The sequence below is a fragment of the Melitaea cinxia genome, chromosome 9 (genome assembly GCF_905220565.1).
Source record: "Melitaea cinxia chromosome 9, ilMelCinx1.1, whole genome shotgun sequence".
NCBI lineage: Eukaryota > Metazoa > Arthropoda > Insecta > Lepidoptera > Nymphalidae > Melitaea > Melitaea cinxia.
This window is the reverse complement of record NC_059402.1, coordinates 8498131-8512770: the sequence shown is the minus strand read 5'-3', so window position 1 is coordinate 8512770 and position 14640 is coordinate 8498131. Positions and strand designations below refer to the sequence as shown.

The following is a 14640-nucleotide window of genomic DNA, read 5'->3' as shown; positions in this document are numbered from 1 at the left end:
AGGATTATAATTGTAACTTCAATTCAATCGAGTGTTGTTTCTATTTTAGCGTTGCCTGTAATTGCAAAGAATTTCACAATGTAATGAACGAATTACAGTATTAATGAATGTGAATTAAATAAAACATTAATTTAAGAAGTAAAATAATCCAATCGTGAAGTCTTTCGGTGTGATCGGTAAGGTTGTCTGTGTCGGTGCGAGGTGGGCGGTACCTTTGTGTCGGGCAGGTCGAGCGTGACGAGCGTCTTGAGCTTGGCGGCGCGGTGCGTGAGCACGGCCACGTGGCTGCCGGCGCCCGCCGCCGCGCACAGCCACAGCAGCGAGCGCGCGCGCCGCGCCGTGGCGCCGCGCGGGCTGCCCGCGGACGTGTAGAAGCAGCCGCACCGCACCTGCGAGCACGCAATCTGTTATGGAACTGGCAGTGAGATGGGTTCCTGTACATCGCTTACACATTCGTGTCAAACAGAGGCAATTTACAAATTGATGTATCTGATGTAAAACTAATCGAGAGACACCCGTATCAATGATTTTTTTTTTGAAAGTATCTTTGTTTGCTTACTCTATTAAATGCATAAAGTAAAAAACTGTAAATAAAAAATGGACTTGAGAAATTTTACTTGGATTAGTCTTCTATAAAATTAAAACATACTCAAATGTGATAGCTATAAACAAATTAGTGGTTCGGCAACGCGCCTACGATGAAAAAAAACACACCTCGGTGAGTTGCGGCGAGCAGTAGACGGGCGAGGCGGCGACGAAGAGCGGCATCTTGTGCGGCGGGTGGGGCTGCGGCGCGCGCCAGGCGGGGCAGTTGGCGCGCGCCTGCGCCAGCTGCGCCAGCCGCAGCTCCGTGGCCCAGGCGCGCCGCGCGCCCGGCTCCGTGGCGCGGAACGTGACCGCCTCCTCGCGGCCGCGGATCGTCAGCTGCAGGCAGCACGAGTCCACCCACGCCATCTCGTCGTCCTTCTTCTGTCGACGGGGAAACCGTGACGAGTGTCAGAATTAAAGAAATCTACTTGTTCCAAAATATCTATACACTGTAGCGTTCCATATTATCAGTGTTGAACATGAACGCATTGAGTTGAAGCTCAACTTCACTTCACGACAGAATTGAATTTATATTTTGTCAGGCGTCAACAGATCAAATCGCATTCTTATCAAATCCGGTTTGCAAATTATAGCATTTTAGTGTCTCTATGTTCAAACAAAAACAAACTTTTGAAATCTATAACAAATATTCTTTTATTTGTTAATTATAATAACGACTGTCGATATTAACCAAATAATTCAAAATCTCTCAATCTCACCTCTTCAAAATCTATCGACATATTATACAACCAAAAGCAACTGAGAGGTCCGAGAAACACGAGAAGGCAGGTGTGTATGTACCTGTATGCTCCGCTGGATGCTCTGCAGCAGTGCGCGGAAGGTTTCGGGCGCCAGCTCGGGGTAGGGCGCGCGCAGCGAGGCCGCGAGGTCGGCCATGCGCGACACGGTCTCGTAGTCGTGCATGAGCGCCGACATCTCGTTGCACAGCGAGTCGCCCGTCGACGTGCTACCGCCGCTCGAGCTGGAGCGCAGGCTGCCGCTGCGGTTCATGCCTGCAGTCGTCAACAAATTGGTTACTTACTGTCTGAATCAATTGATTACCTTGGTAAATAAAAAAAAATATTATATCTATACCAATAACTTAAATGCAAAAGTCGCAATGTTTGTGATTTTTGCGCTAATACCGTTGTGTAACTTTTTCTTTTGGTTTATAACGCATTTTAAAACAAAAAATTGATATTGATAAAGGTAGCTTACTTAATATACACCATTTTAAATTTATTTAGTTTAAATACTTTTTTTCAGTTACATCGAAAAAAAAAGTTACATGTCTAATTTCAAATAAAGATTTTAAGTCATTAAAAAACTAAAGTTTTTTTTTACCTTGAGCAAGCACCCTGCTAAGCGTAGGGGAGGTCCCCGTGTCTAGCACCTCGACATCTTGAACTGGATATGCCCATTTCAACCCCAGGCGCTCTGTGTCGTCTCCGCCAGTACCGACAGATACGCAAACTACGAGATCATTTAATAGGAGCAGGCGACGTGGCTTGCACTTCGTCAGTGTTCCTGATTGATTAAATTCCTGGAAAATAAATAAATATATGTTGATAGCACGAAAATGTTTTTAATTTTTTTTGAAAATAATAAATAAATTTATATGTGAATAACATCAGAGCATTGGAGCAGCGTGAAGGATTTCTTCTTAAAGAATCATAGTCATAAATTATTTAACCTCATATTCAATCATCCTCATCTCAATTTTTACTTCATACTTTTTTCTTAAAGCATAATGAATTTCGTAATTAGTGATGTGTTCAAAACAGCATGTGGCATTGGTTCGCAGTTCCTGGTATATATTAACACAACGTGTCGTGGCAGGTGCACTCACGAGCTGCAGCAGGTCGTCCTGGCGCAGCAGGTGGCGGCGGTCGGCGCGCGAGGCCAGCAGGCGCGCGGCCCCGAAGCGCGCCGCACCGCCTCCTCCGCCCGCGCCCGCCACGCCGCCGCGCGTCAGTCGCCGCAGCGCCGCGCGGAACGCCTGTTTCATATAATTATTAAAGAAAGATTGGAAATTCAAAAATATAAAACGGATTTCTTCTGATACCTACTGAGCCAAAAAATTATGTCCAAAAAACAAGTCTATTCCAAAAACGTTATGAGTGTTAAAAAGTTTATTTAAACCAAAAAATAAATATAATATACCTGGGTCCGTTCAGCGTCCCGTTTTCTCTCATTTAAAGCTTCCGCTAACGCTTCCAACCTGGTGAGCGCACGTTGTAACGCCACGCGGTCAGAGTGACCGTGAGGCGTATGTTTTAAGAGATCCTGAAACATAAAATTTTAAGGTATAATTGCTTCATCTCAAAATTACAATGAACTCTATTTAAATTTTTGTAATAAATTACTAACAACATAGTCTGTTCAACGAGAAGAGATACCAAACATAAACGAAGCCCATAATTTTTTCGTAGCGACGCGACGACGTAACAAACAAAATATAGTCTGTCTCTTTCTATCTTGTTTGTTTGCTATCTTCTGCACGTCTCTCTGCAAGGTCGAACGATATTTTAACTGGCTTTGAAAACATTCGGATCGCGGACGGCCCTTTGATTTTGAATTATTTATTTTAATTTCATTCCGTGTCCTGAAGCACTCGGGGTGATTTTTATATTTTAATTATTATTATTTAAGAAGTATCAAATCTTACACAAATAATTGTATTTAATTAATTATATTAAATTAAGTAATTATCAAAATATAAATATATTTTACATTTTAAGAATTTGTGTAAGTAAAAAAAAGGTTACAAAACCCTGCATAGTTGATCTCGCATTTGATTTGTTTACGTTTGGTATCTCTTCTCGTTGAACAGACTTTACAGTTTTTTTTTTTAATCGTAAAGTTGGATATTGATGCTGGAAAGCAATGAATTTTTACTGTTAATTGTTCAAAAAGATTACAGTATGTGTGAATTGTGATAATTGAGTTTTGACTGAAGTAGGGCACAGCAGGAAATATCTTACTCAAAATCTGTAGCAACCCGACTGGGGTAATAGCATGACCTCACAGAAGATCACAGCTAAATAACACCGCTTTTAAGCAATACTGTGTTCCGGTGGTGAGAAAGGTTACCAGAGCTCTGGGAGGGTGTGGGAGTAAGTTCAGTAATCGCTTACCATCAGTCAAGCCGTACGCTTGTTTGCCGACCTAATTTTTAACTAGTTATGGTAAACAAAAAAATAGATAAAATTAAAACAGCAAAAATATTCTAGAATTTAATATAATGAAATAATTCTGTGATGAACAGTTTTTTGCACGACTATGGTAGAGATTATGTTTCTAGCGTATTTCTTTATGTCTTTTATCTCAGCAGCACTTAGAGGATCAATAGTTCAACGGATTTCAAAATATACTTAGTTTGTCACACTAGCATTAGTGGCATCATAATCATAACATAGTGTAAAACAAAGTCGCTTCCCGCTGTCTGTATGCTTAGATCTATAAAACTATGCAACGGATTTTAATGCGGTTTTCTTTAGTTAATAGTGATTCCAGAGAAAGGTTTATATGTATAAGACAAGCATAACATAGTAGAGGAAAATTGATAGTTTTTGAGGTATCTAATGTGATGTCTTAAATAATTTAAAAAAAAAAAACAAAAAACCCGCCTGCGTGAAGAACAACTAATAGAAAATCAACTGAGAAAGCTGGAACAAGATAAAAATTCAATATGCACACAAAGTCAGCGAAATAAATAGAAACAATATCAAACATTTTGTGCTGTACATTTAAAATATATTAATACGGTAGTCCTTCGAAACTTTATGCAACGTCGTACATAACATGCAGTCGGAGACATGCACAAAGAGAGAATGATTTGACTTATCCTTCAATTTCATGCCTCCGACTGCATATTATCTACAACGTTGCGTAAAGTTTCGAAGGACTACCGTATTAGTATATTTTAAATGTACACCACAAAATGTTTGATATTGGTTCTATTTATTTCGCTAACTTTGTGTGCATATTGAATTTTTATCTTGTTCCAGCTTTCTCAGTTGATTTTCTATTAGTTGTTCTTCACGCAGGCGGGTTTTTTTTTTTTTAATTATTATTTTATTTTTGTCTTTTTAGTCAGACAAATTACGTAATCGGTTCAATTCGTTAAAACAGTTTACATCATGTGGTTGATTAAGTAATTTTTAGGGTCAAGAGAACTGATAGCAAGCCCGGAGAAAGATCTCACTCTGCTCAAAGCAACGTAAGCCTGACCTTTAGCAAATAGGTGACTTAAGTCAACAACTATTAGTTTTAATATAATGAAATTATTATTAAAATTATTTGTTTGTATTTGGTATTATGTATTTGTTATTGATTTTATTAATGTAATTGTAAATTGGTGGGAAATTTATTAATTTTTATTCGTAATTTTAATTGTATGTTTTTTTTAACCATTGTATTTTATTAGAAAGGCTACACCCCGAAGTTGATCGTCGCCTAGGAGGCGAGTTTGGCATGGCATAGGCGTGGGAAAGAGCAAAGTCCACATTTTTTAAACTTTAATATTGTATTTTTTTATTAGTATTACGGTAATAATAATCATGATATACCTTTTTAAAATCCTTGTATTGTGCCCTTCAATTTGATACCCATATTGTAAAAAAATAGATAAAATTAAAACAGCAAAAATATTCTAGAATTTAATATAATGAAATAATTCTGTGATGAACAGTTTTTTGCACGACTATGGTAGAGATTATGTTTCTAGCGTATTTCTTTATGTCTTTTATCTCAGCAGCACTTAGAGGATCAATAGTTCAACGGATTTCAAAATATACTTAGTTTGTCACACTAGCATTAGTGGCATCATAATCATAACATAGTGTAAAACAAAGTCGCTTCCCGCTGTCTGTATGCTTAGATCTATAAAACTATGCAACGGATTTTAATGCGGTTTTCTTTAGTTAATAGTGATTCCAGAGAAAGGTTTATATGTATAAGACAAGCATAACATAGTAGAGGAAAATTGATAGTTTTTGAGGTATCTAATGTGATGTCTTAAATAATTTTAAATTAATTATTTTATTTTTGTCTTTTTAGTCAGACAAATTACGTAATCGGTTCAATTCGTTAAAACAGTTTACATCATGTGGTTGATTAAGTAATTTTTAGGGTCAAGAGAACTGATAGCAAGCCCGGAGAAAGATCTCACTCTGCTCAAAGCAACGTAAGCCTGACCTTTAGCAAATAGGTGACTTAAGTCAACAACTATTAGTTTTAATATAATGAAATTATTATTAAAATTATTTGTTTGTATTTGGTATTATGTATTTGTTATTGATTTTATTAATGTAATTGTAAATTGGTGGGAAATTTATTAATTTTTATTCGTAATTTTAATTGTATGTTTTTTTTAACCATTGTATTTTATTAGAAAGGCTACACCCCGAAGTTGATCGTCGCCTAGGAGGCGAGTTTGGCATGGCATAGGCGTGGGAAAGAGCAAAGTCCACATTTTTTAAACTTTAATATTGTATTTTTTTATTAGTATTACGGTAATAATAATCATGATATACCTTTTTAAAATCCTTGTATTGTGCCCTTCAATTTGATACCCATATTGTAGTATTCGAGAAAAAATTTTTTTTTCATTAACTACAATGGCTTCGCGCAGCCGCCATGTTTGATTTTTTTTAATGTCACCTATCTAAGAACACTTGGGCAGCTAAGACGAACCTAACGAAACCTCAATTATGTAAATCCATTCAGTGGTTCTGGAAATATGAGGTAGTAAAGAATATTACATACAAACATACATACATACATACAAGATACGCGCGAAAAACATAACCCTTCCTTGGCAGTCGGGTAATAAGCACATTTTTTGGCGTATCTGTTATATTTAATTTTTATTTTATATTTAGTATCAGCATTGCACCGTGCGAAGCTGGGGCGGGTCGCTAGTAGAGTATACAAATGTATACAAATTTGTATATTTGTATACTCATTAATATACATTTATTTACCTGTAAAAACATAATAAATTGTGGAAACCGCTGCACCGGTTTCACCATGAGACCGAAGAAAGAGAGCCTGTCGTGAGCGCTGATCTGTTTGACTTTAAAGAAGTCAGCCAGCGCCGATTTCCTCTTCGACTCCATCTTGGCCAGCTCCATCGCGACCGAGAAGTTGTTTATGAAGTCCGAGTACACATCCAACACCACAGCTTTTGAGAATGCGCTTAAGAAGACCTCGCCTGGAATATGAGGTTCAATAAATTAGGAGTTTGAATAAGGAAGATTTATAAAGAGATATACATAGATCTTTAATAAAATTATTATTTCATTACTAGCTTAAAATTATTATGCACTTTTTATTTTAATCAATACCTGTATGATCTGCTTTGTATATATTGTTAATCAATACAAATAATAAAAATGTAACGGATCGGATCTGATTTAAATGTGTTTTTCAATAATTTACTGTGGTAAGCTTAATTTAACATTTAGTTTGTGTTTCATGTCAATCGGTTCATAAATAAAAAAGTGATGCCAATTTAAAGAATCACGTTGAACATGTAACCCACATTTAGTTATAACCATAGTTTTAAAGAGTGTCATCCTTGCATATACTAGAACACATTATTGATACACATCCTATACTAAACAACTTACAATTTAATCTAATATATAAAATTCTCGTGTCGCAGTGTTTGTAGTTAAACTTCTCCGAAACGGCTTGACCAATTCTCATGGAATTTTGTGTGCATATTGGGTAGGTCTGAGAATCGAACAACATATATTTTTCATCCCCCATTAAGGGTAGTCCACCCCAATTTTTTTTTAATATTTTGATAAATTATTTATTTTTTATTTTATTATGATTTGGCGTTGAAAAATACATACAACCCCTAATTTTCATCCTTCTACCACCAATCCCTATTTTTAAATAGCGTTTAGCGGCAAGACAATGTTTGCCAAGTCACCTAGTAGTAGCTCTATAATATATATATATATATATATATATATAACAGTATGGTTGTCATTCGTAACATTTTTCGACTATCTTAACTTCCAAAATTTTACTATATATATATATATATATATATATATATATATATATATATGCATGAATGATGATAAATTTAACACAATGTATAATAAGATCAGTAATAAATTTGAATAGTTTAAGTATACATTTTATATATATACAGTGGAGCAGCGTGGTGGATTAAGCTTCGATCCTTCTCCTTGATGGAGAAAGAGGCCTATGGTGCAGTATAGCAGCGGGATGTTACAATCATATTTTACACATTTTACATACCAATCTTTTCGTCGCGGTCCCACGTTCGAGCGCAGTCCACGAGTGCGGTGCGGAAGTGCAGGTGACATTGTAGTATGTCGGGTAGTCGGTGGAATAGTGTTTGAATCTTGCTCGCGTTTAGAATAGCTGGACTACTCTCTTCGAGGGGTTTCTTGTAGTCCTGGAGAGAAAAGTAATTTTGTTAGGTAAAAATTTCTGTAATCAAGTCAACGTTTTTATAACATAAGCTCTCCGGCGCGGATTACACGATTTTTGCTTTTCCGTTTTCTCCTGTTACAAGTTACAGTTGTAACGTAACATTGACCTGGTAAAGGAATTTTTTGAATCAGTCTAGTAGTTTTTGAGCTTATCCATTACAAACTCATCAATTTATAACAATAGTACCTGTAGACGACAGAAAATTTTACAAATGTATTTTACGCCTTCTGTTTCATTCGTCGTCTTAGTGACAACAGTAGAATAACTTTTTTGCGATCCATATCCAGACAAGCACGCCCGAGCACACAAACTGCGAAATATCAACTGTAGGGCCCGGCCCCATGTCGACGGCACGGCGAATATATTTGATACTGAGAAACACGTTATGCCGTGATTTTATAAAATGAAAAATATTTCTTAAGAACATCTACCAAAACGTTTCCAGCCTAGGCCTAGTAGGATCTATATCGGAAAGTAGTGTGCGTTGTAATCAAATAGTATTCCATACGCGTCATGGCTTTTCTTTATTGCCACAACGCGTTGAGATCGAATAGCATGTAAGCCACGACACGAATTTCGCTATTTTGTCTTTCTTTGATTGCCACAACGCGTCGTGCGCGTTTTCATTAGAGCCATAACACGAATTTCGCTATGTGGATGTTTTACTGTGACCACATCGCGTTGTGAGCTATTTTTCCGCTCAATGAGCGTTTTCGATCTTTGAGCGTAACATATACAAGGAATAAGGAATAATATTTCGAAATTCAACCCAAACCCAAAGGGGTAAAATGGTGGTTCAAAATTTGTATGGCGTAATAATATAACATTTCTATTCGAAACTTCGTAGGAGTACTCCCAAAAATAAATAAAGCAAATAACTCTTTTGTGATTTTCCGAAAATAAACCCTTAGGGGGTGAAATGGGGTAAATAAACCTAATAATCGACATGGGTGTCGTTATTTATGTTTTTTGGGACGTTGAATGCGAAAATGGCAGTTATTTCGAAGTTTAATATGGCGGACATGATTAATGGAGGCAGCTCTGTCCCGCCTTCAGAGTAAGAAGAGGGCGTCGGGTCCAGACGGGGTGCACGGGAGAGTACTTGGGATCGCTCTCGGGCACCTCGGCGATATCCTCCGGGAACTGTTTGACCGCTGCCTGCGGTCTGGCCAGTTCCCGGGGGCCTGGAAGGAGGGTCGGCTTTGCCTACTTCCTAAGGCAGGGCGGACCCCGGACTCGGCTTCGTCGGTGCGACCGGTGGTTTTGCTGAACGAAGCTGGGAAACTCTTGGAGAGAATAGTGGCTTCCCGGCTCGTTCAGCACCTGGAGGAGGGCTCGGGACCCGGACTCTCGGAATCCCAATTCGGGTTTCGAGCGCGCCGGTCGACCATCGACGCCCTCAAATGCCTACGGGCGGTGACGGGTGAAGCGGAACACAAGAGGGAGGTGGTGCTCGCGGTGTCGTTGGACATCGCGAACGCCTTCAACAGCCTCCCGCATGCAGTGATTCGGGAGGCACTGAAATTCTTCAGAGTACCCCCGTATCTAGGGAGGCTGCTGGAGGCGTACCTCTCCGATCGCAAAGTAGGCCTTGGAAATCGGTCGGGGTCCGTGGAGTGGTGGCGGGTCGGCTGCGGTGTCCCACAGGGATCGGTGCTGGGCCCGATCCTGTGAGACATCGGGTACGACTGGGTCCTGCGAGGCCGTCTCCTCCCCGGGATGGGTGTCATTTGCTACGCGGATGACACTCTCGTTTACTCCCGGGGACGAGACTATAAGGAGGCGGCGCGGCTGGCTGAGGTCGGACTCGACCTCGTGATCAGCCGCATAGAGTCTGGGGCTTCGTGTCAGAATTGAAAAGACCGAAGCCCTCCTCTTCCGCGGGAAAGGACGCAAGGGACCCCCACCAGGGGCTACCCTGCAGATCGGAGAGGGGAGGGTCAGGATGAGCTCCCAAATGAAATATTTGGGGCTCATCCTTGACGGAGGGTGGACCTTCGGTCAACACTTCGCTATGGTGGGACCGAAGGTCGTGAAGCTGGCGAGTGCACTGGGCAGACTCCTCCCGAACCTCGGAGGACCCAGCGCCGCCTGCAGGCAGCTATATTCCGGAGTCTGCCGGAGTATGGCGACGTACGGTGCCCCGGTTTGGGCGGATCGCCTCACTGCGAGGAATAAGGCCGCACGCGGTCGGCGCAGAAGATCATCGCGGTGAGGGTGATTCGGGGGTATCGTACGGTATCGTGGGCTGCAGCTACTGCTCTAGCTGGCGACCCCCCGTGGGAGCTCGTGGCGGAGGTCCTTGCCGAGACCTACTCATACGTCTCGGGTAGGAGGGCTCTTGGTGAGAACCCCACGTTGGACGGGATCCTACGGGTGCGCTGGATGTGGCAAAAAGCATTAATGCGGAGTAGGGGGGAGGACCTGGCGGAGCAGCCGTATGGTACTCGCGTAACGTCCTTGCGCCCGGCGTTGCGCCCGGTCCTTGAGCGTTGGATGCGCCGTAAGCGCAAGCCCCTCACCTTCCGTCTGACGCAAGTTCTCACCGGGCACGGCTGCTTTGGTGAATACTTGTGTCGGACGGCTCAAAAGGAGCCGACGACTGGATGTCACGATTGTGGCGCGGCGGTGGACTCTGCCCAGCACACCCTCGAGGTGTGCCCGAGATGGGCGGCACTGCGTCGCGATCTGACGACAGTCCTCGGAGGAGACTTGTCACTGCCGAGCATTATCACCGCGATGCTCGGCGACGACGAGTCATGGACGGCGATCGTCTCCTTCTGCGAGACAGTAATGTTTCAGAAGGAGAACGACGAGCGGATGAGAGAGGAGGCCACCGACGAGGCCTCCGTCCGCAGGCGACGAACGGGGGTGCGTAGGAGGCGCTACTTAATGCACCTCCAGTAACGCCCCTGTGCTCGTGTCGGGCCGGGATGGGAACCCGGTCCTGCTAGACATGGCGTCGTCGGGATTGTTCAGAGGTGAGCCGGACAGTCCCCATGGAGGAGAAGTCTGGCCTTTTCGCCGAGGTCAGCCGGTCGCTGGAAGGATCCTGTCGCCTGCAGATCCGGGACCCTCCAATTAAAGCGGCTGAAGGCTCCCGCAGGGGTTTGGTCGGTAGTGCACCCCCAAGTGTTGAAGCCGACATACGGTCTAGGACTGCCTACCCGGGCGTCCTGGATATCACCCATAAATGGGTTCCCCTGCGATAACAAAAAAAAAAAAAAAAAATGGCGGACATGACATAAAATTAATTAAATTGTTTCCCAATACAAACTCTGAACTCCCGTTTCACCACTATGAGGTGACTATTCAATTCGAACCTTCGTAGGTGTACTCCAATAAAAAATATGTAATTATAAGTTTTCAAACTTCAAGTACATCATTATAACATTAATTTGAATTAGTGATACCACTTATACTGACGAAGTACCCATTCGATTTTAAAAGATTTCAATTCCCCCTAGAGGTCTGGTTCGCAATGACGATCAATAAGTCTCAGGGTCAGTCACTGAAAACAGCAGGAATTTATCTTAGGGGGGATTGCTTCTCGCACGACCAGTTTTACGTGGTCTTCTCGAGAGTGAGCTCATCTAACAACTTGGTCGTGTTAGCATCTGAAGGTAGAACCTCTAATGTAGTATAGTAAAGAATCACTTTCAGCAGACTAAAAAAAAAAAGTCTTAACCCTTAGGTACTTTCTTAGGTAGGTTTCCTGCGCGAGCAAAGCCGCGTGCAAAAGCTAGTTTACTATAAAGATACTTCCTTTAGATATTTAATAATAAAGTTTGGATAATTTGATGTTCAATTTATGTTAATTGCACTATATTATACATTTGTCACTGTCTAGTTCAATAAGGTGCGATTTCGCTAAGTTACCTTACCTTGTCGCTATAATACGGAAATAAAATATTATTTTAACTTGTCGGAGTGCGTCATCTCTAAGAATACTTAGCGTGTTTATTGACTGTAAAAACATTAACTCTTGACTCTTGTTCAGGGTTTCCATAACTTATCATAATAATTTTACGTAATATTTTGAGATATTTTTTTTTTTTTAATATCTCAAATATTTTTTTTTGCATGATGTCGAATTTGGTTATACAGTATTTGAAAAGTATTCATTATAAAAAGGTATATAACATCTTAAAATTTCTTAGTTTTTAGATGATATTTTTATTTTGTTATCTACAACTATAATGACTATTTATCTGCCTTAATTTCTATAAAAAAATTAATAAAATAACGATAAGGAACCCTATTTTGTTTTACGAATCTCTTAATATTTAACGTGTAACGTGTGTACATTTTTTAGACTGAGACTTTGAACTCGACGTTTGTAAGTAATGTTAAATAAATTACGTCTTTGAAATAAACATTTTACATAAATCATAAATTATATTTTTTGTCCACTTTTAATATGTAATGCTGCCATTTTTACATTTTTTTGTAACTTGTTAAAATTTTTTAATTGTATAAAAAGCTTGATGAAATATTTCTTTTTAGTTTAAATGATAATTAATTATAAAATGTAATTAGATAAATAGTAATAATTGTAATTACTCGTAACTTCCATTTTGTAACGAATCGCATGAAATATGCGTGTGCCTAGAGCATTTAATTAAACAAGCTTTTTAATATATTTATTTTTTTATAGGTAATAAGTGTAAAATTATTTTTAACATTTCGGCCATTGGGATAAACAGCTAGCATCATAATAAAACAATAGGATGACGATCTGGTTATGGAGCCAGATACGCGTCATCTAGTACCTCTGTGACCTCGGACTCAACTTGCTAACAGAGCCTATTAAAACTGTCCCACTTCCTAATATGCAAATTCGTTACATGTAAATTGTTAGCGAACAATGCTAGTAGGGCAAGCACGTTAAAAGCTTTATTTACTTGTATTTATTTTTCATTTATGACACGTTCTACCTGTTTTATTCTAATAATTGTTTTCGGTGTGTAAATGAATGACAGGCGAAAGTAATGGTCTTTTTTATTTTTAACGAATGTCGTATCCGGGTAGTTTTTTCAATTGAAATATTATCAACGGAAAATAGTTTTGACACTAGATTTTTCTTTTATTTCATCTCATTATGACATAGAAATATATAGAGATATATATGTTATACATTTTTTTTATTTAAAAGGTGAATTACTAATCTACCCAAATCCCATAATTACTACCCGAATCTTAATAGTCTCATCTCATTTGAATGTAAATTTTCGTCGAAATAATTAAGAAAAATAATTGCAGATTTTTTTTTTACTAATATATTAATTTAAAGACAAATTTATAGTCGATAAACATTACGATGTAATTAACATTCACTCTGTAAATAGTTCTCGGGCGCTGACATGAAACGAGCTATAAAAAAAAAAAACCGTTAATATTTATCGTCTAACACGTACGTACACCTTTCACCCTATAACCGATGTTTTCAATTACATAACATCAAATCGGAAGCTGATCGTAGGCCTCTGACACATTTCAAACTATTAATCTCTCCAATTAACACTGGATAAGCGCTATTAATACACGATTTTGTAACTGTCATCGAGCTGCTTTATCAAGTTCTCTGACTTCTTTGTACGTTGATTGAAAGCGTGTTAAACAATTTGTTTGATACAAACCGAGGTTGCGTAATATGTATCGGAGTTAGCAAGCATCAATTATAATTGCTATCAAATTAAATGTTTCCTCTCTCATCTCAAACGTCTCGCATGCGAAATGTCAACATGTAGTTAAATCCGTCAATGTCCAAGCACTTTCTCTTGTATTGTGAACGATCGAAACCTAAGTACGCATTATAATTTAATTTGCGTATCGATTGAAAGTTTTTTACAACTTTTTTATTTAGCATCCGATTGACAATGAACAAGAATTGAATTGCGTAATATACTTTGATGTATATCGTTAATACATTGGGACGTAACTAATTATATTATTTACTATAAGTTTGTCGCTGTAGACCGCAATTTTACTATAATCTTATTTTTCGTTTGTCCCTTCGCTTTGATAATAATAAAATCACTAGTTATATCTAAAACATAAGCCAACAAATATTACTTTAATGAAATCGACACAAAGCAGAAGTGAAATTATCGATACCAACTAAACTAACAGCGCCGAAACAAATTGTTTAAAGGTCGTGGTAGTTTCACGTGTTATTACATTATTTTACACAAATAAAAGCGAACAGGATCCCGTAACTGTTAACCAAATTATGGGCGTGTAAGCAATAACTCGGACCATTGACAGCGATCATTTAAATTGACATTGATTGCGTAAAACAAACATCGGAGCTGGCCTTGTGATTGCTGAATATTTGTATTAACAAGACAAACACTTCGAATTCATAATTAATTCTTGTTACAATATTAATATTAAATATTATCTCAGTGGTTGATCTGTATTTAAACACCATTACGACAGCTAATAAACGATTACGATTCCGTAGACTGGGGGTCGGTCCTACTATTACCATTGTGTAATATAATTAGACGGACTACATAGATGTCATTATTGACAGTTTAGGTATTCTAGTAATTAAACCACCGGCAT

At 39.1% G+C, this 14640-nt stretch overlaps 1 protein-coding gene across 1 annotated transcript in view; it reads right to left on the bottom strand.

The window, feature by feature from the left end:
- The window catches only part of LOC123656733 (rho guanine nucleotide exchange factor 10-like protein), a 31501-nt gene that overhangs the window by 2202 nt on the left and 14659 nt on the right, over positions 1–14640 (bottom strand). The window contains exons 5-12 of the mRNA XM_045592393.1: positions 7873–8032; positions 6576–6805; positions 2752–2874; positions 2438–2587; positions 1933–2131; positions 1390–1601; positions 715–969; positions 213–389 (exon numbers count right to left, since the gene is read on the bottom strand). Of these exons, the coding sequence (XP_045448349.1) occupies positions 213–389; positions 715–969; positions 1390–1601; positions 1933–2131; positions 2438–2587; positions 2752–2874; positions 6576–6805; positions 7873–8032 (1506 nt within the window). The remainder of the gene's footprint in view (positions 1–212; positions 390–714; positions 970–1389; positions 1602–1932; positions 2132–2437; positions 2588–2751; positions 2875–6575; positions 6806–7872; positions 8033–14640) is intronic.